Consider the following 24,448-nt stretch of genomic DNA (forward strand, 5'->3'; position numbering starts at 1 on the left):
TTGTCATTTATAGACTAGTCAGTCACAATTTACCGAAGATACATTACGGTTTTACTCGTCTCGAACACGGCCTGAGCTAATATGGTCAAATAACCGCGAAAGTAGTAGAAAACACACTTTGCTGTATCACCACTCTGCATTGAGATACAGTGCCTTAGACCGCTGCTCCACTCAGGAGTTTAACAACATTGATGCATTTTGTATTGTTATGTTTGAAACTTACCTGAGAACTCATTTGTATCATCGTTTTATTACAGGTATAACAATAGTATGACATGTTCATATATTAGTCTCAATAGATCACATTAAGAACAAAAAACAAGCAACCTGATCAGTTAAGTATGATATGTGAAGGGTATTTCCATCTTAAACTTCAGTTCAGTGCCAAAAATAGATTACAGTTTCTTCATACTGTAGCTAGTCAACTTCAATTACTGATTCAAGCAGAGTTATCTACTGTATGTGAGTTGTGCTCAATTTCATTCAACAATAGTCCAACATTTAATTTGATCATCAAACCTGGCAGATACAATATTTATTTATATCATAATCTTCACTGATTTTCATCAATAGAGATGATTCTTCAGGGGAGATAGCTGTGGTACTGTACATATTTTTACTCAAATAATACAAACATTGGCACCAAAACAATACTATAAATGTGCAGTCTTGCTTTCCAGTTCTCCTTTCGTCCTCTTGCCCTGTGTGTAATATACATTAGAAGTCACTAGGTGGCGGCCATGGACAAAACAAATACCGCTCATGCAGCTGTCTAAAATGAAACTAAATCAAAACAAGCAAGCACTAGTAATATGAGATGAAAAACAACAATTTCTCATGCATTGTCTTGACATTTGGCTCCCCTTGTACATACAGATATACCACAATGAAGGTTCCCACCCTCTGCTCCTCTCTTTCACATAACACAGTGGTATAGTTCACTCCAGCTCCCAAGCCAACTCTTCCACATTAGTTTCAGTGGGCAAGCAACCCGCCCAGTGCTTCTTTGGGTCCTGACAGACAATCGTATTGTGCTTGCAGCTTACAGCAGAGATTGTCCATGGTTGGGGTGTTGTTGGTCTATAGTGGTTCTCTGTCCACAGGGCTGTCTCAGTCTTTGACCAGCCGGTAAATATGGTGCTGGGCTCCATGCTCACTAGTAGACACCTCAAAGACATAGGCTATACACAGCAGGGTCTCCAGTGTGTCCCTGTTGATCACAACCTGCAGAGAGACAGACCCACATGCACAGTTCTTTTACACCACTAACTATAATACTACTACTACACACATTTCTCAAAGATATACATTTTTAAGCGATTCAAATGAGTTTATTTTGCATAAAGGTCGGTTTCATCTCTCACTGACAGAGTGGTACAAGCAATTACACAAAAGCGAACTGTCAAAATGTATGAGCTCCTTTTGAGAACAATACTTTCACCATATCATTGTTCTATCCCTAAAAGATGCACTTGTTGCATACTCCATAGCATTGATACGCGTGTGTGCAGCTCATGTTTAATATGGGCTAAATCAGCCCATTGAGAACCTAATAACATGTTGCGATGTGATCTGCTGTGTGGTTTCAATATGGTCATTGTGTCTGGACTGCAGTTGCCAATGGAATGGACAGTGACATGAACCCTTATATTGATGATCACATTGTTACTATGGTGGTACTCTCCTTGCTCTCAATCTCTTCTGCTTCTGTATTGAAAACTCTTCAAGCAGGTGGTTGACAAGTAAACAGTTGTCTGCTACAATATTTGAATGATAGATGGTAATTGTGTGCGTGCGCCTTTACCTGTAGGATGGTGAAGTTCTCCAGTACACTGTTCATCATGTACTTCTCTGGCAGGTGTTTGAGCTTGTGGATGAAGTTGATCATGTATTCACACAGTGGGGACCGGTGGATCCTGAACACATACCGCCCATTCTCAAACCGTGCATATTCCGTCTGGGGACACACACACAATGTATCCAATATATGATATACTGTATGTTCAATATACCAGGACATGGTCCTAGAGAGATCACATTAAAACTATATTATAGCCCTCATAGATGCAATTAAAGGCATGTCATATGTACCTGATAGATAACACTAATTATAAACTGGGTGGTTCAAGCCCTGAATGCTCATTGGCTGACAGTCGTGGTATATCAGGCCGTATACTACGGGTATGACAAAACGTTTATTTTTAATGATCTAATGACGTTGGTAACCAGTTTATAATATCAATAACGCACCTCGGGTGTTTGTGGTATATGGCCAATATACCACAGCTAAGGGCTGTATCCAGGCACTCTGCGTTGCGTCGCGCTTAAGAACAACCCTTAGCCGTGGTATTGGCCATATACCACAAACACCCCAGGTACCTTTTTGCTTAAATATAGTCTATTGATAATACCTACCATAATGACTGTTGAATGTTATTACATTATAGTAGATGACTGGCTTGGCTTCCCCTCAATATCCATGTGAATATGTGTATGTGTTTGAGTGTTGTACAACATCTTTGTAGGGATAACAGTGATGCTGTGGTGGACAGGCAACACAGAACAAAGGTGTTCTGTCCCAAATGGCATCCTATTCGCTATAGTGTGCACTACTTTTGACCAGAACCCATAGGGCTGATCAAAAGTGGTGCACTAACTAGGGAATAGGGTACCATTTGGGACAGAACACCTTTGTTCTGTGTTGCCTGTCCACCACAGCATCACAATGTACGTGTTGTCTTGTGATGTCTGTTCTGGACCACAGAGCAGGAGAATAGTGAGTTGAATCCATCACAGCCACTGGTTGGGTTATTATTCATTCGCAGAAGGATAATAATCACAGTCATTGACCTCAAATGTTGACCCCGCCAATCAGTTCAATTGTCAATCATTCAAATCCCCTTATATTTTAGTACCAGGTCAAATACTTACCTAAGTTTACCAGCAAACTAGAACCTGTGTTCGATCAGCAGTCAAGAGTCAGTGAAGTGTGGAGAGATAACAGGTCTAAAATATCTATTTTTTATGCCAATCCTGGACCCAAAGCTCTACATAATCCATATATGTTACTGTATCTACTGTACCTACATCAGTCTTTATCTACATCTATGGTATGTATTTCTTCATTGTTGTTTTTTTTACAAGTACTTTTTAGTCTCTACTGATCAAATCAAATTGATTTATAAAGCCCTTCTTACAGTGCTCAAAGTGCTGTACGGAAACCCAGCCTAAAACCCCAAACAGCAAGCAATGCAGGTGTAGAAGCACGGCGGCTAGGAAAAACTCCCTAGAAAGGCCAAAACCTAGGAAGAAACAAGGCTATGAGGGGTGGCCAGTCCTCTTCTGGCTGTGCCGGGTGGAGATAATAACAGAACATGGCAAAGATGTTCAAATGTTCAGAAATGACCAGCATAGTCAAATAATAATCACAGTAGTTGTTGAGGGTGCAGCAAGTCAGCACCTCAGGAGTAAATGTCAGTTGGCTTTTCATAGCCAATCATTAAGAGTATCTCTACCACTCCTGCTGTTTCTAGAGAGTTGAAAACAGCAGGTCTGGGACAGGTACTGATGGAGCTAGAGTAATCCTTCTGGTGTCTCTCACCTCTACTTTCTCCACCACTTGCTTTCCAAAGGAGCAGACCTTGGTGGAGGAGGTGATTATCATGTTCTCAGAGCTCTCGTACTGACTGGACACGCCGTAGAAGAAACCTCTGTCTTCCTGCAGGTTGGCACTCAGATCGGCCTGCAGAGAGAGAAAGGAACCACACAGTCAACAACAACCTCCCCCCTCTCTTTTATTGAACAGAGGACAGTACAGGAAAGACAGGAGGAGGTCCACACAGGCCACACACACAACCTGTCAGTCTTAGCAAGAGGATAAGGCACTGTTCGAACAACCTGCCAGTCTAAGACGAGACACATTTTTAGTTCTGGACAGTTCAATCAAAAACCTCAACAGAAATCTACTTCAGTCGTTATACATCAATCTTTCTTTCAGTAATGTCCGGTCCTTCTAATTTAATAGACTTTGTTTTCAAGGAACAGGGAAAAGTGTGTGTGTGCTTCTGTTGGCTTCCTGAAACATGTTACCCAAAATGTGTGACGGCTCAACAAAGCCTGCAACTAACGCTCTGCAAAGCCAAGCAGCATCTATTGGCCTGGCCTGTGTTGACATAATTTAGGCTGCCAATCCAGCCTCTGCATTCCCAAGATGCTGTGTCTAGCTGTGGCGTTAGTGCCAGACGGGACTCTCTTCGTCAGGTGCATCCCACCTCATGTCTGTCTAAGAAGGCAGAATCTGCTCCTAGTCACTGATACTGGGTCAGATATATTTTTGTCCCTCCTAATGGTTAAGGGAATGATGGGGGTGAGTGTAATCTGATGCTATATAATATTTTACATCGAGACGAGGCGTCATCTCTGTCATGGTAGAGGAGTACAGACACAGAGGGCTTTACCTTTTACCCTCTCAGGCCCTTGTCTCCTAATGGGCCATTAATACAGCGCTCAGCCTCTCTTCATCGCCCCGCTCCTAGTCTTCATCCCTCGCTCCTGTGATTCTCTCATTTGTCTTCATCCCCAGGGCCCAGTGACCCTCCCCGAACCTGCGCTCCCCACTTCCCTAACGGCCTGCGAGGGAATTCATCCAATTATAATCAACAGCCCTCAATTGGCTGATTAGATCAGCCAGGCCGGGCTCCTGTGTAACAATTTACAAGGGCCGGCTCAAATCGGATTCTCCGGGCACTTCAAAGGCGCGAGACAATCCGTTAGGACAGGGCCACGGGCGCTGTGGGGAGAAGGCAGCGCCGGTCGGGGAGCTGGAAATTCAATCTAGAATGCCATAGCTTTGGAGACGGGCCAGCAGCCTGTCACAGTCGCCATGACAACTAGCCAGAGCCTCAGGACGCCCCCAAGTCATGCCCGGGTGGCTGGTTGGCCGCCTCGATAGAACTGGGTTTTCTTTCTCACTTTATGAAGGCGGAAGAAGGAAACGAGGTAGTCACCTCAGATAAGGTTGCTTTTTATTTCTTCTTTTGTACTCAGCGTAGCTGTTGAAATGTCCAGATGTTGGTTGGTTGTTTGTCTGTGTGTGTTTTGTCATGGGTGTCATGAGGGTTGGAGAGCCCCCTCAGGACAATCAGACCCACTATAATAAGATATATGTTGAGGTGATGCATCTGTCACTAGCAGCAGTCATATGGGCTAGTTTCTCCAGTCAATCTGGGATAGCTGCATACAGTGCCTTCAGAAAGAATTCATAACCCTTGACGTTCCACATTTTGCTGCTGCAGGCTGAATTTAAACTGGATTAAATAGATTTCTCTGTCACCCACCAACACACAATACCCCTTAATGACAAAGTAAAAACATGTTTTTAGACATTTCTGCAAGTGTATTGAACATGAAATACAGAAATCTCAGATTTACATAAGTATTCACACCCCTGAGTCAATACATGTTAGAATCACCTTTGGCAGCGATTACAGCTGTGAGTCTTTCTGGGTAAAGAACTATTCAAGCGCTGTCAAGTTGGTTATTGATCATTGCTAGACAGACATTTTCAAGGTCTTGCCATTGATTTCCATGCCGATTTAAGTCAAAACTGTAACTAGATCACTCAGGAACATTCAATGTTGTCTTGATAAGCAACTCCAGTGTATATTTGGCCTTGTGTTTAAGGTTATTGTCCTGCTGAAAGGTGAATGTCTCTTAGTGTCTGTTGGAAAGCAGACGGAACAAGGATTTTGCCTGTGCTTAGCGCTATTCCATTTCTTTTTATCCTAAAAATAACTCACTAGTCCTTGCCAATGACAAGCATACCCATAACATGATGCAGCCACCACCATGCTTAAAAATGTGAAGAGTGGTACTCAGTGATGTGTTATGTAACATTTTCCCCAAACACAACACTTTGTATTCAGGACAAAAAGTTTATTTCTTTGCTACATTTTTTGCAGTATTACTTTAGTGCCTTGTTGCAAACAGGATGCATGTTTTGGAATATTTTTATTCTGTACATGCTTCCTTCCTTTCACTCTGTCAATTAGGTTAGTGTTGTGGAGAAACTACAACGTTGATCCCTCCTTAACTTTCTCCTATCAAAACCATAAAACTGTTTTAAAGTCACCATTGGCCTTACAATGAAATCCCTAAGTAGTTTTCCTTCCTCTCTGGCAACGAAGTTAAGAAGGATGCCTGTATCTTAGTAGTGACTGGGACTATTGATACACCATCCATAGTGTAACTAATAACTTCATCATGCTCAAAGGGATATTCAATGTTTGCTTTTTCAATTTATATCCATCTACCAATAGGTGCACTTCTTTGCGAGGCATTGGAAAACCTCTCATCTTTGTAGTTGAATCAGTGTTTGAAATTCACTGCCTGACTGAGGAACATTTCTGATAATTGTATGTGTGGGGTGCAGACATGAGGTAGTCATAAAAAATCATGTTAAACACCATTATTGCACACAGAGTGAGTCTATACAACTTATTATGCGACTTGTTAAGCACATTTTTACCCCTGAACTTATTTAGGCTTGCCATAACAAATGGGTTGAATACTTGACTCTAGACATCTCAGCTTTTCATTTGTAATTCATTTACAATCATTTATAAAAACTGAATTCCACTTTGACATGAGGTATTGTGTGTTGGCCAGTGACAAAATCTAAATGTAATCCATTTTAAATTCAAGCTGTAACACAACAAAGTAAGGAGTGAGGTAAAGGGGTGTGAATACTTTCTGAAGGTACTGTATGCCATGGGTTCTGGAGTCTATCAGAGCTCTGACATGAAGTAAAGGGGTGTGAATACTTTCTGAAGGTACTGTATGTCATGGGTTCTGGAGTCTATCAGAGCTCTGACATGAAGTAAAGGGGTGTGAATACTTTCTGAAGGTACTGTATGTCATGGGTTCTGGAGTCTATCAGAGCTCTGACATGAAGTAAAGGGGTGTGAATACTTTCTGAAGGTACTGTATGTCATGGGTTCTGGAGTCTATCAGAGCTCTGACATGAAGTAAAGGGGTGTGAATACTTTCTGAAGGTACTGTATGTCATGGGTTCTGGAGTCTATCAGAGCTCTGACATGAAGTAAAGGGGTGTGAATACTTTCTGAAGGTACTGTATGTCATGGGTTCTGGAGTCTATCAGAGCTCTGACATGAAGTAAAGGGGTGTGAATACTTTCTGAAGGTACTGTATGTCATGGGTTCTGGAGTCTATCAGAGCTCTGACATGAAGTAAAGGGGTGTGAATACTTTCTGAAGGTACTGTATGTCATGGGTTCTGGAGTCTATCAGAGCTCTGACATGAAGTAAAGGGGTGTGAATACTTTCTGAAGGTACTGTATGTCATGGGTTCTGGAGTCTATCAGAGCTCTGACATGAAGTAAAGGGGTGTGAATACTTTCTGAAGGTACTGTATGTCATGGGTTCTGGAGTCTATCAGAGCTCTGACATGAAGTAAAGGGGTGTGAATACTTTCTGAAGGTACTGTATGTCATGGGTTCTGGAGTCTATCAGAGCTCTGACATGAAGTAAAGGGGTGTGAATACTTTCTGAAGGTACTGTATGTCATGGGTTCTGGAGTCTATCAGAGCTCTGACATGAAGTAAGCGGGTGTCCTATTGATGAATGGCTTATCGGACACAATGGGTTTCTGTCACTCACTAATGTCTTTTATCTCTCTACAATAAATAACGTCACAAAATAGCATGTGAGGGTGACTAACACATCAGTTAGTTAGTACAAGCCAACTGGGGGAGAGATCATAATGGAATATAGAGTTGGAATGTAAAGGTGTGACTGGAAACATGATAATCAAGCTCTGAAAATCTCTATTCTGTAGAATAGAGCCTGTATGAGTTGTGTTTCTGAAGTAAGTTATCCACATGGGAAAGAAGTGATCAGAGGAGATGGACACAGTGGACTCTGTTCTCTCTCTCATGTCCTTTTCTCACTACCCCTGCATCCCAGCTCCTCGTAACACTACACACACACTTTTCTCCCTTACACTCTCTCGCTCTGAGGGACCTATAAATAAGTGGATCCAGCCTAATAGCGAGGGGACAGGTGCCCAGGCTCAGATTTCCCCAGTGAAAGAGAAGCCCTGCCACTCTCGCACCAAAGGCTGCGGTCACACACGCTACAATGTGCCCTCTACCCACTGTACCCATGAGCAGAAAACAGCCAGATCTTAATCAATGACTTCATATGCTTCAAACTGAAATCGTTACTAAATTCCTTTAGATCCAGTGCTAAAGTTAACCCAACACCTAACACATTTAGGTCATTAACTACTGAGGAGAGTGCTACAAAAACCTTTACCTTACAAAATACTCTCAGTTCCCCTTTTGTGCTGCGACTAATTCTTTGTTTCGAGTCCCTTTCCAATATTCTATTCAGAAAGCAGAGACTCACCCACACACACTACAATGTGCCCACTAACACACACCTCTGATTTGATTCTGCTTGGACTCACCCAGAACTTGACAAGAAAGAAAGTGTCTGGCTGCCCCTTCTCAAACAGCTCCTTCAGCCCTCCCTTCTTCTCAGGGAACTTATCGTAGATCTGACGGATGTCCACTGCCTCCAGGTACGGGTCACTGAAGGTGGGGTTGGACTGACCGATGTGCACAAACAGGTGCTTGTTAAACTGGAAAACAGAGAGAGAGATGTTGATTAATTTCAGAGCACTGATTCAGTTCATGGTCAAGATGCAGTCATGGTGTGAGGAAGTTCACATTACAGCTTTAGGGAAAGGGTTGGATGAAAAGGAAGAGATTGTTTTTCTTTATGTCTCAAACTTTTACATTGATGAGCACTGAAAGGGTCCCTATCAACTAAGTGAGATGAATATGAATGTGGAGGCTTATTAGGCAGGGCGAGTGGCTACTAAATTACTACTCACAGTCTCTGGGTCCTGAGGCTGCTCCAGGAAGGCAGAGAACTCTAGCATGCGGAGTTTGGAGCTGGCGATACTCCGCCCCTGCCACGGGGGGGCGCCCGGTGACATGGACAGGCCTGCCATGCTCTCATAGCCTGAAGAAGAGGGGGGTGGCGCAGAGTAACAGAACATACCATCGGTTTGAAAAATGTTGTTGCATACTGTCAGTTTCTCTGAGCTTTTTTGGAGCTCTTCGTCACTTGCAGACCATGACAACGTCTGTCGACACATGGGGACATGGGAAGCTGAGAAAACCCACCTGTTATGGGGGGTGGGCCGGACGTCTGCATGGCGTAACTCTGCTGGGAAAAGGGCTTAATGCTGGAGAGACAAGACAGGCAGTAGACACATTACACCCTGACCCCTCGCACACACGACTAGACCGGCAGACTGTTAAACACACTGGGGGCTCGGGTTCATTAACGAAAGTGCCATTTAAATAAACGTGTTAAGATGTTACTCTGTCACATTCAGTTTTGACAGATTGTGATTTCTATTTATTCAGTGGCAGTAGGCCTATGCCTTTTTACTGACAGTCAGAGAGGCTCACACGCAGGCATAGGGTATCATTCCATTTTGTCAGCTGGTTATGGTCATGAAAATGACGGTAATTTATCGTTAATTAATATAAACATGTTTAGTATCTCCAGGCCTCCACACATACAAGCCTCTGATGTGCCTTTGGAACAGCTACAGTTTAATACAGTCTAATAATATAAACCACCACAACAAATCCATTATGTATTTTAGGCAGGTTTAAAGAAACATGATATGAAGGAAATGTATTTCAGAAGAACAGAATATGATTTGGCCTTCTGTATGTTATCTGGCTATGCACCATGATATAGGCTGTAAGCTAGTTCATTTAGCTGACAGGATATGCTTATAAGTCCCTTGCCATTACTTTATAGTAAGAAGAATATATTTGAACGTAGCTTAATGAAATAGAAATAATATTTCTCCCATTCCAGAGCAAGTGCGCATATGAAGTGGTTATGTTGAGCGGAAAAGCGACCATTTGAAATAGGTCCTATACGCTAGATTTAGAGTTGTTTGGCAACTTTAGTGAGATGACACAAACCTGCGAATGTCTTAGAAGTCAACACAGTGCTCGAGGTCGCTAGTCTACTAATCACCGGACCTGGCAACCCATCATTACGCACACCTGCGCCTCATCATTAGTCGCACCTGGACTTCATCACTTCCCTGATCACTCCCCCTTTATCTAGCACTCCGTTGTTGTCACCCATAAGGTAGTATTGTTTTATGTCGCAATGTAACGGGTGGTTGTAGTTTCACTCTATGTTCGGTCATATTAAACTCACCAAATGCACTGGTTTCCTGACTCATTGCGTCTTCGTTACATCTTATAAGAATGCATGTTTTACTCCACGCGTCAACCACCTTTTGAGGGCTTGCAGCTGATATTCTGCCCAATTTGGCTAAACTCTGTATGCCATGGGTTCTCCAACCCTGTTCCTGTAGTTACCCCGTACTTAATCTGGGGAACAAAGTTAAATCTGTTTGGAAACATTAACACGTTTTCACAAAAAAACATATTTAATTAAACAGTTGACAGACCCTCTCTGTGCGCTTGAGAAAGGAATGGAGGAGATGGAAACGCATAGGGGTGAGATATTCTGTTCTTGAAGGTAACGTTTCAGCCTATTAATTAAGAAAATAAAAATAATCACGGCATTCAAAATCAAATAAAAACTCACTATAATTTTAGGCTAACCAAGTCGCACTGCACAATCAATTTGAACAGCATCGCCAAGGCCTATACGTTCTCTCCCAGACTATACAGCAAGTTTGGAGTGTAGCAGAAGGTAACATCCAGTATGCATAATAATAAAGTTCACATTCAAAAGCCATTATTAGAATTGTTTACATTTTGGAGCATAGGCTAGATCAATTATGTACCAAATACATTTAAATCTGTGTTTAAAAAAAAAATCCTGCAGTGGGTAATTTTGTAATTCCTTTTTTTTTACGGACATGGGCTCATATTTTGGCCAATGCATAAGCTCTAATAAGCTGTCCATTTCGTTGGGTTTGGCTTTGAAACAACATCCACAACGATCATGTTTTCCACTGTTTCAACCTGTTGTTGAACTTCTTTCTTCAAATTGATCGATCACAGTAAGGTGAGTTTCAAAAGCACATACTGTTTTGATGATAAGTGTTTGTTGTGATTTTGCATTGATGTCAGAGTGGTTAAAGGGACAATAGAGCGCTGGGTACCAGGCCATTAGTGACCTGACAGTCGTTAGCGAGTTGGATAGTACCAACGCATGTCCAGAGTGCATAAGAGGAGATTACCGTGGCTTACTGGTCATGTGGAATTTTACTGCGGTCATGACTCATGACTGCCAGTCTTGCAGAAATATGGTCACCGCAACAGCCCTATACACACACACACACACACACATAGGGTTGTAACTTACTCTTCAGGACCGCCATGCCAAAACTGGGAAAAGGAAAACATGGAAACATATTTTATTACATACACTCTATATGACACCACCTATCGTTCTACTGTTTATGTATCCCCCAGTGTTGCTCAATGACAGGGTGTGTGTGTCTGTCTGTCTGCGCACACTACTCACACCACCAGCAGTGGGGTACGGCGGCCTGGACAGCCCCTGCAGAGCCATCTTGTTCTGGAAGGCGGTGGCGGAGATGGTGGCCATACTCTGGAGGGCCTTGTCTTTGGCAGCCTGGTCCTGCAGACACACACAGCAAGGCCCAGGGGTCAGGTCACGCTCTCCATTATAGTCAGCACCCTGTGGGAATACTAGCCTCGTTATGTTGTTTGTTGGGTGGGAAATGAGGGGTGAAAGCCAGGTTGATCATAGGGGCTGGGCTGGGAGGATGGGTAATATTGCAGTCAAGATCCCCGAGGTTGAGAGTAAGGTTTATTGCTTTGGCAGAGGCCGGGGGGTGTTGACAAGTGGCCCATGTCTCTGCTAGAGGTCACAGTGGGAGCTGGGTCGAGCATGTCGAGGGCTAGCTCTATGCTAATGGTAATGATCAAGCTAGTTTGTGGCTAAATGTTAACAGTAAACAGGTGACATGGTGGCTACCAGAAACAGCAGTCATTCCTGTCTATGATATAACGTTATTGTTCTGTTGTGCGTGTGTCCATCATGCCGACTTGAGCAGTTTCCAACTCATCGAGGACTACTAACACTCTCAGCCACATAATGCTAGGCCACACGGCACAATCTTGTTCCCAGAACCAGCTGACACAAGGGCATAGCTGAAATATGGGGAGTACATTTGGTAGTGTTCTCAGTTACAAGAAAGATGTATTTAAAAAGACCTGTCGGAGGATGCCTTGTGACCAATGCTGGGCCCTGCCAGTTCTGGCCCAGTGGCCACCGTCCAAGGTGACGGAGAGCTGTGTTGTGTTGTGTGTGTTTGCGTGCATGTCTGCGGTAAGAAACGTAAACTAAGAAAGTGCTAGGGGCGGACGGTGTTAGGAAAGCTTTCACCCACCAAACAGGAACACTTTTATTGAGATACTTACCAAATGAAATGCCTGGAAGGAACAATACAAAAATTAATTTCTCTCCTGACAAACGCATTTGTTCATATCGTGCACAGCAAGCCTCAGGCCAGGGATGCTGGAGCGTATCCACATTTACTGTGGTCATTTGTAGATATGCATCACAGGACTAAGCATTCCATATAACACCCACACGAATTAAGGTGGTGCTATTAAATACAACCCACTCTCTGTTTGTCATTGTTTTGTCTTTCCATATTGTTTGTACTGAAATGTTTGGAATGGGAACCATTAGAAATTCCATATCGAATTCATGGCTATCAAGGCCATGGTGTATTGAGTCATTTATTTCATGGAATCAAACCTAAAAATGAGAAGAGAATAACATGGCATGAAGGTCACAGGAAGCCTTCCTGATGATCTGCACTCTGTGGCTTTAGAACGACACCATGGCTACAGCCAAGCAGCTCCACAGCCTCCCCAACAACACAACAACTTCACACTTTAAAATAGGCTTTTTAAACCTTTTCTTGCCCAGGAAAATGAGCAAAACACATCTTGTTTTATCAGGTGAATAGCAAGGAGAGGTAATCGACATCTTAAAATGAATGGATTTGATCATTTGTTATTATTATTTTGACCTCCCAAATCCATATAATTGGAAGAGGAAGTGTAAACTAACATAGCCTAGTAGCTAGAAAGGTAACTCCAAACACATTTTCACTAAGAACAGCTGTTTAGCTGGTTAAATGAAGGTTAGCTGTGTGCTGGCAAAACATTAATCAAGTCAAGAAAGCTTAGCAGCAGCCAGCGGCACTTTCTGCACTGGTAGCGGGTGCTTTTTCAAAGCCCATGTCAGATACTCCATTGAGTGTAATTGAATCAAATCAAATTTTATTTGTCACATGCGCCGAATACAAGTGTAGACCTTACAGTGAAATGCTTGCTTACAAGCCCTTAACCAACAATGCAGTTCAGAAAAAAAGTGTATTTACTAAAATAAATTGAAGTAAAATGTAATTTTTTTTTAAAGAGTTTTAAAAATAACAATTAAGGAGCAACAATAAAATAACAGTAACGAGGCTATATACAGGGTGTACCGGTACAGAGTCAATGTGGAGGTTATATACAGGGGGTACCGGTACAGAGTCAATGTGGAGGCTATATACAGGGGGTACCGGTACAGAGTCAATGTGGAGGTTATATACAGGGGGTACCGGTACAGAGTCAATGTGGAGGTTATATACAGGGGGTACCGGTACAGAGTCAATGTGGAGGTTATATACAGGGGTACCGGTACAGAGTCAATGTGGAGGTTATATACAGGGGGTACCGGTACAGAGTCAATGTGGAGGTTATATACAGGGGTACCGGTACAGAGTCAATGTGGAGGTTATATACAGGGGGTACCGGTACAGAGTCAATGTGGAGGTTATATACAGGGGGTACCGGTACAGAGTCAATGTGGAGGTTATATACAGGGGGTACCGGTACAGAGTCAATGTGGAGGTTATATACAGGGGGTACCGGTACAGAGTCAATGTGGAGGTTAAATACAGGGGGTACCGGTACAGAGTCAATGTGGAGGTTATATACAGGGGGTACCGGTACAGAGTCAATGTGGAGGTTATATACAGGGGGTACCGGTACAGAGTCAATATGCAGGCTATATACAGGGGGTACCGGTACAGAGTCAATGTGGAGGTTATATACAGGGGGTACCGGTACAGAGTCAATGTGGAGGTTATATACAGGGGGTACCGGTACAGAGTCAATGTGGAGGTTATATACAGGGGGTACCGGTACAGAGTCAATGTGGAGGCTATATACAGGGGGTACCGGTACAGAGTCAATGTGGAGGTTATAAACAGGGGGTACCGGTACAGAGTCAATGTGGAGGTTATATACAGGGGTACCGGTACAGAGTCAATGTGGAGGCTATATACAGGGGGTACCGGTACAGAGTCAATATGCAGGCTATATACAGGGGGTACCGGTACAGAGTCAATATGGAGGTTATATACAGGGGGTACCGGTACAGAGTCAATGTGGAGGTTATATACAGGGGGTACCGGTACAGAGTCAATGTGGAGGCTATATACAGGGGGTACCGGTACAGAGTCAATGTGGAGGCTATATACAGGGGGTACCGGTACAGAGTCAATGTAGGGGAGTAAAGGTTAGTCGAGGTAATTGAGGTAATATGTACATGTAGGTAGAGGTAAAGTGACTATGCACAGATAATAAACAGAGTAGCAGCAGCGTAAAAATGGCTGTGGGGTGGGGACAATGCAAATTGTCTGGGTAGACATTTGATTAGCTTTTCAGGAGTCTAATGGCTTGGGGGTAGAAGCTGTTAAGAAGCCCTTTGGACATAGACTCTGTGCCAATGAGTGTAATTTGCTCAATATTTGGATTAATAAATACAGTTGAAATAATTAGAAAGAAGATTCTTCTTTTCTACTGTAGGTATGTAATTCAACATTCCTTTATTCTGTTGTTGCTAGGGATATATTTTTATACAAATATTTTTGCGGACCCCCTGCAGTACCTCAGTGGACTCTTAGGGGGGAGGCAGACCCCAGGTTGAATACCCCTAACTTAAAAACATCTGCCACCTGCTGTAGCAGTCATACAATTGGAATGGTTAGAATGGTAGACATTGACATTCCCATTGAAAGCAAGGTCCCTACTGTAACACCATGGTATGTGGCATGGCAGACATTGGAGAGGTTGTTCAGAATGTGGATGACTTGTGTTCTAAAAGGTCGAATTGCTCTGTTATATCGGTGGATCCATGTAAATCTTCCAGAATTTAGAACCTGTTTGATTCATTTTTCTACCCATTCCATTGCTATGGTACTAGCCGTTCAAGCCAACCCACAATGCAGTGCACAGGTTCAAGATTCAAAAAGGGGGGAGACTCACGTAGCGTACCTTCAGCTTCACCTGGATCTCCCGGGCCTTCCGTCGCGCTAGCACCTGGATGTGACTGGACACCTGGAGGAGAGAGAGAGGCATAGAGAAAAATAGAGAGATTAGGTCTGATCAGGTCTATGGCAGATGCGCTGTACAGGGTTCGGCCAACTATCCTCCATGTTGGCGCCAAATGTACAACAAACAATAATATTCCTTTTCTCATTCTATGATGTCATTGTCTTGAGACTTTTGGTACCAATATGTCACTTATTAAGAAAGCCAAACTGAATTGTTCATGGCCCTGGCCACTGCTAGACCAGCAGGTGTCCCCCTTCCCCTCTCACTCTACCCTTCCTCAACTCATTGTCAACTCCAACCCCTCTCCCTCTTTCCCCCCCATCTCATCTTAACATAAAGGGACACAGATGGACCCCTTTCCCTCTCTCTCTATATAATGCAACATCAGTCAGTGCCAATATGTCAGTCAGTCCCTCCATATCAAATCAATAGCTTGGAACAGTAAGGTTCTCTGCATTTTTGTCAAAATGTTATTGACATAGCCTTGTTCAGTTCAATGTTCTTTGCCTATATAGTACTCTAACTACCCCCAACTCAAGTTGTTAAGTTCAAAATAATAAAAGATAAAAAATAGCTGACACCATTCAAACCAATGAGGGTTTGGAACTTTAAAGCCAATTATCTCAGAATCATCTTTTGCAGATAAAACCTTATAGTCTCAATCTCTCGAAATCCCATGTCCCAGATAGGGTCCAAATCTCTGCCCCATCCAGGCCTCTACAGTGTCCTCTCTGCCGTAAAGATCCTGTATTCCTCTGCTTCTTGCTCTCCTAATGAGGCTGGGCCACGTGCTAGGTGAAGTGGTGAAGAACACACAGTCGTCTGATCCTGTAGCATCTGTGCATTGGGCCCCGGCCCTCTAAATCACTCAAGAGAGGCCCATTTCAGCATGAGAACAGGGTTGGGGCTCGGGAATGTGTCGGAGTGACAGCAGCATCATTTCCTGCTGTCATGGCTTCCCCCTAGCCCTCTCTGGGTTTTATCCAGCTCCTGATTGGAGACAGCGTGGAGTGAGTGGGTTGTTTAAGGGGTTGCACATGGTTTGGGAGAAAGGGCAGGAAACATATAGGGGAAAAGTGGAGTGGTGTTACGAAACCCACCTGCTTTCTTGTCCGCGTCTTCCCTGTGCGTAGCTTGATGTACCGTGCTATCAGCTCGTTTCGTCCTGAAAGAGCCAGCACATTGACATTAATAACATTATTTGCATTAAGAAAATGTAAAGTTATTCAATATATAATGATATATTTGTGGATTTGTTTACATGCAAAGTTTGATTTAGTTTATTAGTTCATAGTGATATGTCCAACAGTGTAAATCCTTGTTGAATGTATGTAAATGCAACAGGCTTGGCATGGTGTCAGTAGGAGGATAGGTCAGCTAGGGGATGATGAGGTACTGCTAACTTATCATCAGCATGCTGGACGTGGTTGGCTAGCAAAATCAGCTGCAGAGGTGGGAGGGGTGTCTGAGTCTGTGCTAATGTGTCCTGTATGTGTTTGTATTGGTGTAAGTGTGTGTGTATGTAGATGTGTTATCAGTAAAAGTGTGTATTTGTGTAAACGCAAGTGTGTGGGTGTGTATGTGCAAGTACGTACATGTGTGTGCAACCGCACTTGTGTGTGTGTGCTTGCCCTGGTCTGTGTACCCTGTGGGGCTGGTGCTGCTGAAAGACAGGTCACATTGGCTGAGCAGGTGAAGGGGTATAGCAGCCATGCGATCCCAGGCCGGGCTCAGAGGAGACACCACAGCCACAGAGAGTGACGAAGGAGGCCTGGCCTGGAGAGGCCGCTCGGCAGCTGGTCTGTGTGTGTCAATGTTTATAGAATACGCCTGCAGTAAATCTTAGGCTTGTTTCTCCATCAAGGCTTTGGTTACAGGGCAAGGGACTTGTTTCAATGGTCATGTGGCCTCTCACCTCTTTCCCTGGCCCTGTACACACATGCACACACACATACAGTACCAGTCAAAAGTTTGGACACACCTTCTCATTCAAGGGTTTTTCTTTATTTTTATTATTTTCTACATTGTAGAATAATACTCAAGACATCAAAACTATGAAATAACACATATGGAATCATGTAGTAATCAAAAAAGTGTTAAACAAATTAAAATATATTTGAGATTATTCAAAGTAGCCACCCTTTGCCTTGATGACAGCTTTGCACACTCTTGGCATTCTCTCAACCAGCTTGAGATGGTTTGGGATGAGTTGGACTGCAAAGTGAAGGAAAAGCAGTAAACAAGTGCTCAGCATATGTGGGAACTCTGTCAAGACTGTTGAAAAAGCATTCCAGGTGAACCTGGTTGAGAGAATGCCAAGAGTGTGTAAAGCTGTCATCAAGGCAAAGTGTGTCTACTTTGAAGAATCTAAAATATACTTGAACACTTTTTTGGTTACTACATTATTCCATATGTTATTTTATAGTTTTGATGTATTCACCATTATTGTACAATGTAGAAAATAGTACAAACAAAGAAAAACCCTTGAATGAGTAGGTGTCCAAACTTTTGACTGGTACCACACACACACACACACACACACACACACACACACACACACACACACACACACACACACACACACACACACACACACACACACACACACACACACACACACACACACACACACACACACACACACACACACACACACACACACACACACACACACACACACACACAGCGTGCCTCCCAGCTGTAGAAGAGTCGAGTTTGCACCACCTCTTAAACACTAATTTTTCCCTGTCACACCACATCTCCATGTGAATTAACACAGAGATCAGTCACGCAACGCAATGTGGAACAACCAGCATAATAATTTCCTCACATAGTGATGCTTGGGTCAGAAAACCCGACCCTACCCCGTCTGACCAATCAGAATGCCCAGTTACGTCGAGGAAGAAGCCCCAGAAACACTGGTAGGCAATAAAAGTGATAAGATTCAACTTGAACTCCAAAGGGTACCCTATTACCAGAGCCCTGGTGAAAAGTAATGCACTATATAGGGAATAGAGTGCCATTTGGGAAGCAACCTCTGAATGGAATGCAAAACATAGTTTCTCCAGCTCTCTTCTGAGCCTCGCTGCTGGGGATAAAGTTCTAGCGGATGGTGTTTGTTCCGACATACAGTAACTTTCCACTAATCAATCCCTAACAGTGTTAAAATTTAATAGGGGACTAGTCCACTGCAGGCAAATTTACGACTTATGAAAGTGGCAGCTGTTAGCATTAGAGGCCATTGCGGTGAATTTGGCGACATGTTCACAAAATAGTTTAAATTAAGGAGGGCGATTGTAACCTCTTTATGCACACAAACACACACACACACACCTGTAGGGCTCCCTTTGTGTCATGCTTTTATGGACTTAAACCTTTCTCTCAGTCTCCTTATGTCTCCACACACAGCCCAGTCACGGCACTCATTCACTCTGAATCTCATTTCCGGGCTGGAACTGCTCAAGCGTTCAGTGTTTATCACTCGCTCACCAATTGTTTGAGCACCTCAATACATATTTCTTTAATCCCTTTGGATTAAAAAAAGTGTTCCACATTTCTTGTGCACTTTGCAGTTGCTGACTGAAAACAGGCAAATACTTTTTGTGAGGTCACTGTGAAGACTTGGCGAGGTCTCTGTGAAGACTTGGCGAGGTCACTGTGAAGACTTGGCGAGGTCACTGTGAAGACTTGGCGAGGTCACTGTGAAGACTTGGCGAGGTCTCTGTGAAGACTTGGCGAGGTCTCTGTGAAGACTTGGCGAGGTCTCTGTGAAGACTTGGCGAGGTCACTGGGAAGACTTGGCGAGGTCACTGTGAAGACTTGGCGAGGTCACTGTGAAGACTTGGCGAGGTCACTGTGAAGACTTGGCGAGGTCTCTGTGAAGACTTGGCGAGGTCACTGTGAAGACTTGGCGAGGTCACTGTGAAGACTTGGCGAGGTCTCTGTGAAGACTTGGCGAGGTCACTGTGAAGACTGGGAGAGGTCTCTGTGAAGACTTGGGGAGGTCTCTGTGAAGACTTGGGGAGGTCTCTGGGGTGACTTGGCGAGGTCTCTGTGAAGACTTGGCGAGGTCTCTGTGAAGACTTGGGGAGGTCTCTGTGAAGACTTGGCGAGGTCACTGTGAAGACTTGGCGAGGTCTCTGTGAAGACATGGCGAGGTCTCTGTGAAGACTTGGCGAGGTCTCTGTGAAGACTTGGCGAGGTCACTGTGAAGACTTGGCGAGGTCTCTGTGAAGACTTGGCGAGGTCTCTGTGAAGACTTGGCGAGGTCTCTGTGAAGACTTGGCGAGGTCACTGGGGTGACTTGGGGAGATCACTGTGAAGACTTGGGGAGATCTCTGTAAATACTTGGGGAGGTCTCTGGGGTGACTTGGGGAGGTCTCTGGGGTGACTTGGGGAGGTCTCTGGGGTGACTTGGAGGTCTCTGGGGTGACTTGGGGAGGTCTCTGGGGTGACTTGGCGAGATCTCTGTGAAGACTTGGCGAGGTCTCTGGGGTGACTTGGCGAGATCACTGTGAAGACTTGGGGAGGTCTCTGGGGTGACTTGGCGAGATCACTGTGAAGACTTGGGGAGGTCTCTGGGGTGACTTGGGGAGGTCTCTGAAGACTTGGGGAGGTCTCTGGGGTGACTTGGGGAGGTCTCTGGGGTGACTTGGCGAGGTCTCTGGGGTGACTTGGCGAGGTCTCTGGGGTGACTTGGGGAGGTCTCTGGGGTGACTTGCGAGATCTCTGTGAAGACTTGGCGAGGTCTCTGGGGTGACTTGGGGAGGTCTCTGAAGACTTGGCGAGATCTCTGTGAAGACTTGGCGAGGTCTCTGGGGTGACTTGGCGAGATCACTGTGAAGACTTGGGGAGGTCTCTGGGGTGACTTGGCGAGATCACTGTGAAGACTTGGGGAGGTCTCTGGGGTGACTTGGGGAGGTCTCTGAAGACTTGGGGAGGTCTCTGGGGTGACTTGGGGAGGTCTCTGGGGTGACTTGGCGAGGTCTCTGGGGTGACTTGGCGAGGTCTCTGGGGTGACTTGGGGAGGTCTCTGGGGTGACTTGCGAGATCTCTGTGAAGACTTGGCGAGGTCTCTGGGGTGACTTGGCGAGATCACTGAAGACTTGGAGAGGTCTCTGGGGTGACTTGGCGAGATCTCTGTGAAGACTTGGCGAGGTCTCTGGGGTGACTTGGGGAGGTCTCTGTGAAGACTTGGGGAGGTCTCTGGGGTGACTTGGGGAGGTCTCTGGGGTGACTTGGGGAGGTCTCTGGGGTGACTTGAGTGGAATCCAGATTTTTGGCATTGTGCTTATAAAATAATTTGAGCCAAGATTTGGCATTATGTTCACATACTGTCACACAAAGTCTCTACACACATGACATCCTCCCAGTCCACTCAGCCCATTCAAAATTAGCATCCTGTATTTGTTACCATTAAACCTAGTCATTAATGAGCTGTTAAAGAGGCTGGTGTTCATGTGTTTACAATGCATTTGGAAAGTATTTGGCCCCCATGACTTTTTCCATATTTTGTTACGTTACAGGCTTATTTAAAAATTGATTCGTTTTTTTCTCCTAATCAATCTACACACAATACCTGATAATGACAAAGCAAAATGTTTTGCAAATGTATTAAAAATACAAAACTGAAATATCAAATTTACATAAGTATTCAGACCCTTTACTCAGTACTTTGCTGAAGTACCTCTGGCAGTGATTACAGCCTTGAGTCTTCTTGGGTATGACGCTACAAGCATGGCACACCTGTATTTGGGAAATGTATCCCATTATTCTCTGCAGATCCTCTCAAGCTCTGTCAGGTTGGATGGGGAGCGTCGCTTCACAGCTATTTTCAGGTCTCTCCAGAGATGATTGATCGGGTTTAAGTCTGGGCTCTGGCTTGGACACTCAAGGACATTCAGAGACTTGTCCTGGAGCTTCTTGTGTATTATCCTGGCTATGTGCTTAGGGCCATTGTCCTGTTGGAAGGTGAACCTTAGGCCCAGTCTGAGGTTCTGAGTGCTCTGGAGCAGGTTTTCATCAAAGATCTCTCTGTACTCCATTCATATTTACCCTCGATCCTGACCAGTCTCCCAGTCCCTGACGCTGAAAAACTTCCCCATAGCATGATGCTGCCACCACCATGCTTCACCGTAGGGATGGTGCCAGGTTTCCTCCAGATGTGATGCTTGGCAATCAGGCCAAAGAGTTCAAGCTTGGTTTCATCAGACCAGAGAATCTTGATTCTCATGGTTTGAGAGTCCTCTGGGTGCCTTTTGGCAAACTCCAAACGGGCTGTCATGTGTCTTTTACTGAGTAGTGGCTTCCGTCAGGCCACTCTACCATAAAGGCCTGATTGGTGGAGTGCTGCAGAGATTGTTGTCCTTTTGGAAGGTTCTCCCATCTCCACAGAGGAACTCTGGAGCTCTGTCAGAGTGACCATCGGGTTCTTGGTCACCTCCCTGACCAAGTCCATTCTCCCCCAATTGCTCAGTTCTTCCATTTAAGAATGATGGAGACCACTGTGTTCTTGGGGAATGCTGCAGAAATATTTTGGTACCCTTCCCCAGATCTGTTGTTCGACACAATCCTGTCTCTGAGATCTACAGACAATTCCTTCGACCTGATGGCTTGGTTATTGCTATGACATGCACTGTCAACTGTGGGACCTTTATATAGACAGGTGTGTGCCTTTCCAAATCATGTCCAATTAATTGAATTTACCCCAGGTGGACTCCAATCAAGTTGTAAAAACATCTCAAGAATGATCAATGGACACAGAATGCACTTGAGCTCAATTCTGAGTCTCAACAAAGTGTCTGAATACTTATGTAAATAAGGTATTTGTTTTATATATTTTTTATAAATGTGCAAAAATTTCTAAAACCCTGTTTTCGCTTTGTCATTATAGGGTATTGTGTGTAGATTTAAAAAAAGTCAAGGGGTCTAAAAAAGTCAAGGGGTCTGAATACTTTCCGAATGCACTATATATCAGATGTCCCTGGCACTCCCAGAAATGGACGGGTGGTATGATTTTAAAATGATCTAGACAGATCAGAGACACTGAGAAGTAGTCATTCAATAGCACAATGATGAGGTCATTATCGTGTGATCGTGTGACTGTGTCAACTGAATGGGTGGTGTCTAGACTCCAGAGGGGGTGACGGAGCAGCAGCCTGTCCTTGGCCAACTCACTGGTTTAGGTCAGGTAGGTTAGAGACTGGGATCAGGAAATAGGATCCAAGTTCTCCAGAGCAGAGCAGTGACCGACTCTGGGAACGCGGCTGGTCTAGAGATCATCTGGGAGCTCCAAGAAACACCCTTGGTCCCCTCACATCCTCAGGGAAAGGTCAGAGGGGTTAGTGGTGGGTGCAGGATGTGTCACGCGAAGGTGCAGGTGCAACCCTCCCCTCCATCCCTGTCATAAATCTGCCTCCTCTCAAGGCAGGGTTCCTCTCTGTCCCCGAACGGTCAGTCCCTGCTCTCTCTGCTCTCTGTGTTCTCTCCTTCCCAGAGCATTCCTCACATACCAACACCCTGACTGCCCTGCCTGCTGCAGCACTGGGCCTGTATCTGTTCTCTCTGCTGCCTGCCCCATGGGGGCGTACTGGGTTATTATGTGTGTGTGTGTATTTGTACTTGTTTGTACTTGACCTCTGTGTACAAACACTCACACCCTCATGACGCTAGAGGACATCCACTCACACCATAGCACATAGCCATCCCAGCCTCGCTAGCCACTCCAGACTCCAGCACAGATGACAACAGAGGACCCAGCTTCTTACTCTCCATCTATTCTGAACAGTGGCGTTCCATGGGATCGACATGATTAGGCCAAACATGCCAGCCACTTTGTAACACACAAACCATCTCTGTTAGACAGAGAGCACACGTGCACAAGCACAGCAAGCCGCTTTATGAACGCACATCTGCCAGCCGTACGGCTTCCGACAGCCTCTCTGTCTCTGGGCGATAACTAAGGTCAGATTTAGGCCGCAGGCAGGAATGTGTTGGCAGGGTGCGATTTCCCCTCGGATAGGATAGCTAGCCGAGAGATTTGGAGTGGTGGCGTGGAGACTCCTGACACAGGCCCGTCTCTGAAGCCACTGGCTAGCTCACTTCTCTCTTACTGACACTATTTCCTGTGGCGCTGTCCATGCAAAGCTGTTCACCCTCAGTCCTGGAGGGCCAAAACACTTCTGGTTTTCATCATCTTCTTCTAATAAGGGACTGATTCAGTCCTGGGACACCAGATGTGTGCAATTAACCACCAGGTAGAAACAAAAACCAGAAACGTTTTGGCCCTCCAGGACCGGAGTTGAACAGCCCTGCTGTAAAGACAGACCGGGATTCAAAGATATGGGATGTGAACATTGCGTTTCAAATGTGAAATCACTGTAACAGCAGCAGCTGACTGTTTACTCTGTTTCATTTGAATCCATACAGAACCGTACCTCTCCACCGGTTACATTATATTATAAACTGGGTGGTTCGAGCCCTGAATGTTGATTTGCTGACAGCCATGGTATATCAGATCGTATACCACGGGTATGACAAAACATTTATTTTTACTGCTCTAATTACGTTGGTAACCAGTTTATAATAGCAATAAGGCATATGGGGGTTTGTGAAGTATGGCCAAAATACTACGGCTAAGGGCTGTGTCCAGGCACTCCACATTTAAACTCAGTTTTTCACAATTACTGACATTTAATCCTAGTACAAATTCCATGTCTTAGGTCAGTTAGGATCACCACTTTATTTTAAGAATGTGAAATGTCAGAATAATAGTAGAGAGTGATTAATTTCAGCTTTTATTTCTTTCATCACATTCCCTGCGGGTCAGAAGTTTACATACACTCAATTATTATTTGGTAGCATTGCCTTTAAATTGTTTAACTTGGGTCAAGCTTTTCGAGTAGCCTTCCACAAGCTTCCACAATAAGTTGGGAGAATTTTGGCCCATTCCTCCTGACAGAGCTGGTGTAACTGAGTCAGGTTTGTAGG

At 44.5% G+C, this 24,448-nt stretch overlaps 2 protein-coding genes across 3 annotated transcripts in view; one reads left to right on the top strand and one right to left on the bottom strand.

Annotated features, from left to right (window-relative positions):
- Positions 1 to 24,448, top strand: part of LOC124037684 (phospholipid phosphatase 2-like) — a 126,174-nt gene that overhangs the window by 10,501 nt on the left and 91,225 nt on the right. The gene's annotated exons all lie outside the window — the stretch shown is intronic.
- The window catches only part of LOC124037351 (transcriptional enhancer factor TEF-3-like), a 31,784-nt gene continuing 7,567 nt past the window's right edge, over positions 232 to 24,448 (bottom strand). The window contains exons 3-13 of the mRNA XM_046352056.1: positions 16,561 to 16,625; positions 15,401 to 15,463; positions 12,485 to 12,496; positions 11,562 to 11,678; positions 11,400 to 11,422; positions 9,212 to 9,273; positions 8,917 to 9,047; positions 8,488 to 8,661; positions 3,602 to 3,742; positions 1,805 to 1,957; positions 232 to 1,224 (exon numbers count right to left, since the gene is read on the bottom strand). Coding sequence (XP_046208012.1) covers positions 1,111 to 1,224; positions 1,805 to 1,957; positions 3,602 to 3,742; positions 8,488 to 8,661; positions 8,917 to 9,047; positions 9,212 to 9,273; positions 11,400 to 11,422; positions 11,562 to 11,678; positions 12,485 to 12,496; positions 15,401 to 15,463; positions 16,561 to 16,625 — 1,055 coding nt within the window. The 3' untranslated portion in view covers positions 232 to 1,110. The remainder of the gene's footprint in view (positions 1,225 to 1,804; positions 1,958 to 3,601; positions 3,743 to 8,487; positions 8,662 to 8,916; positions 9,048 to 9,211; positions 9,274 to 11,399; positions 11,423 to 11,561; positions 11,679 to 12,484; positions 12,497 to 15,400; positions 15,464 to 16,560; positions 16,626 to 24,448) is intronic.

The sequence above is a fragment of the Oncorhynchus gorbuscha genome, linkage group LG06, assembly GCF_021184085.1.
Source record: "Oncorhynchus gorbuscha isolate QuinsamMale2020 ecotype Even-year linkage group LG06, OgorEven_v1.0, whole genome shotgun sequence".
Taxonomy (NCBI): domain Eukaryota; kingdom Metazoa; phylum Chordata; class Actinopteri; order Salmoniformes; family Salmonidae; genus Oncorhynchus; species Oncorhynchus gorbuscha.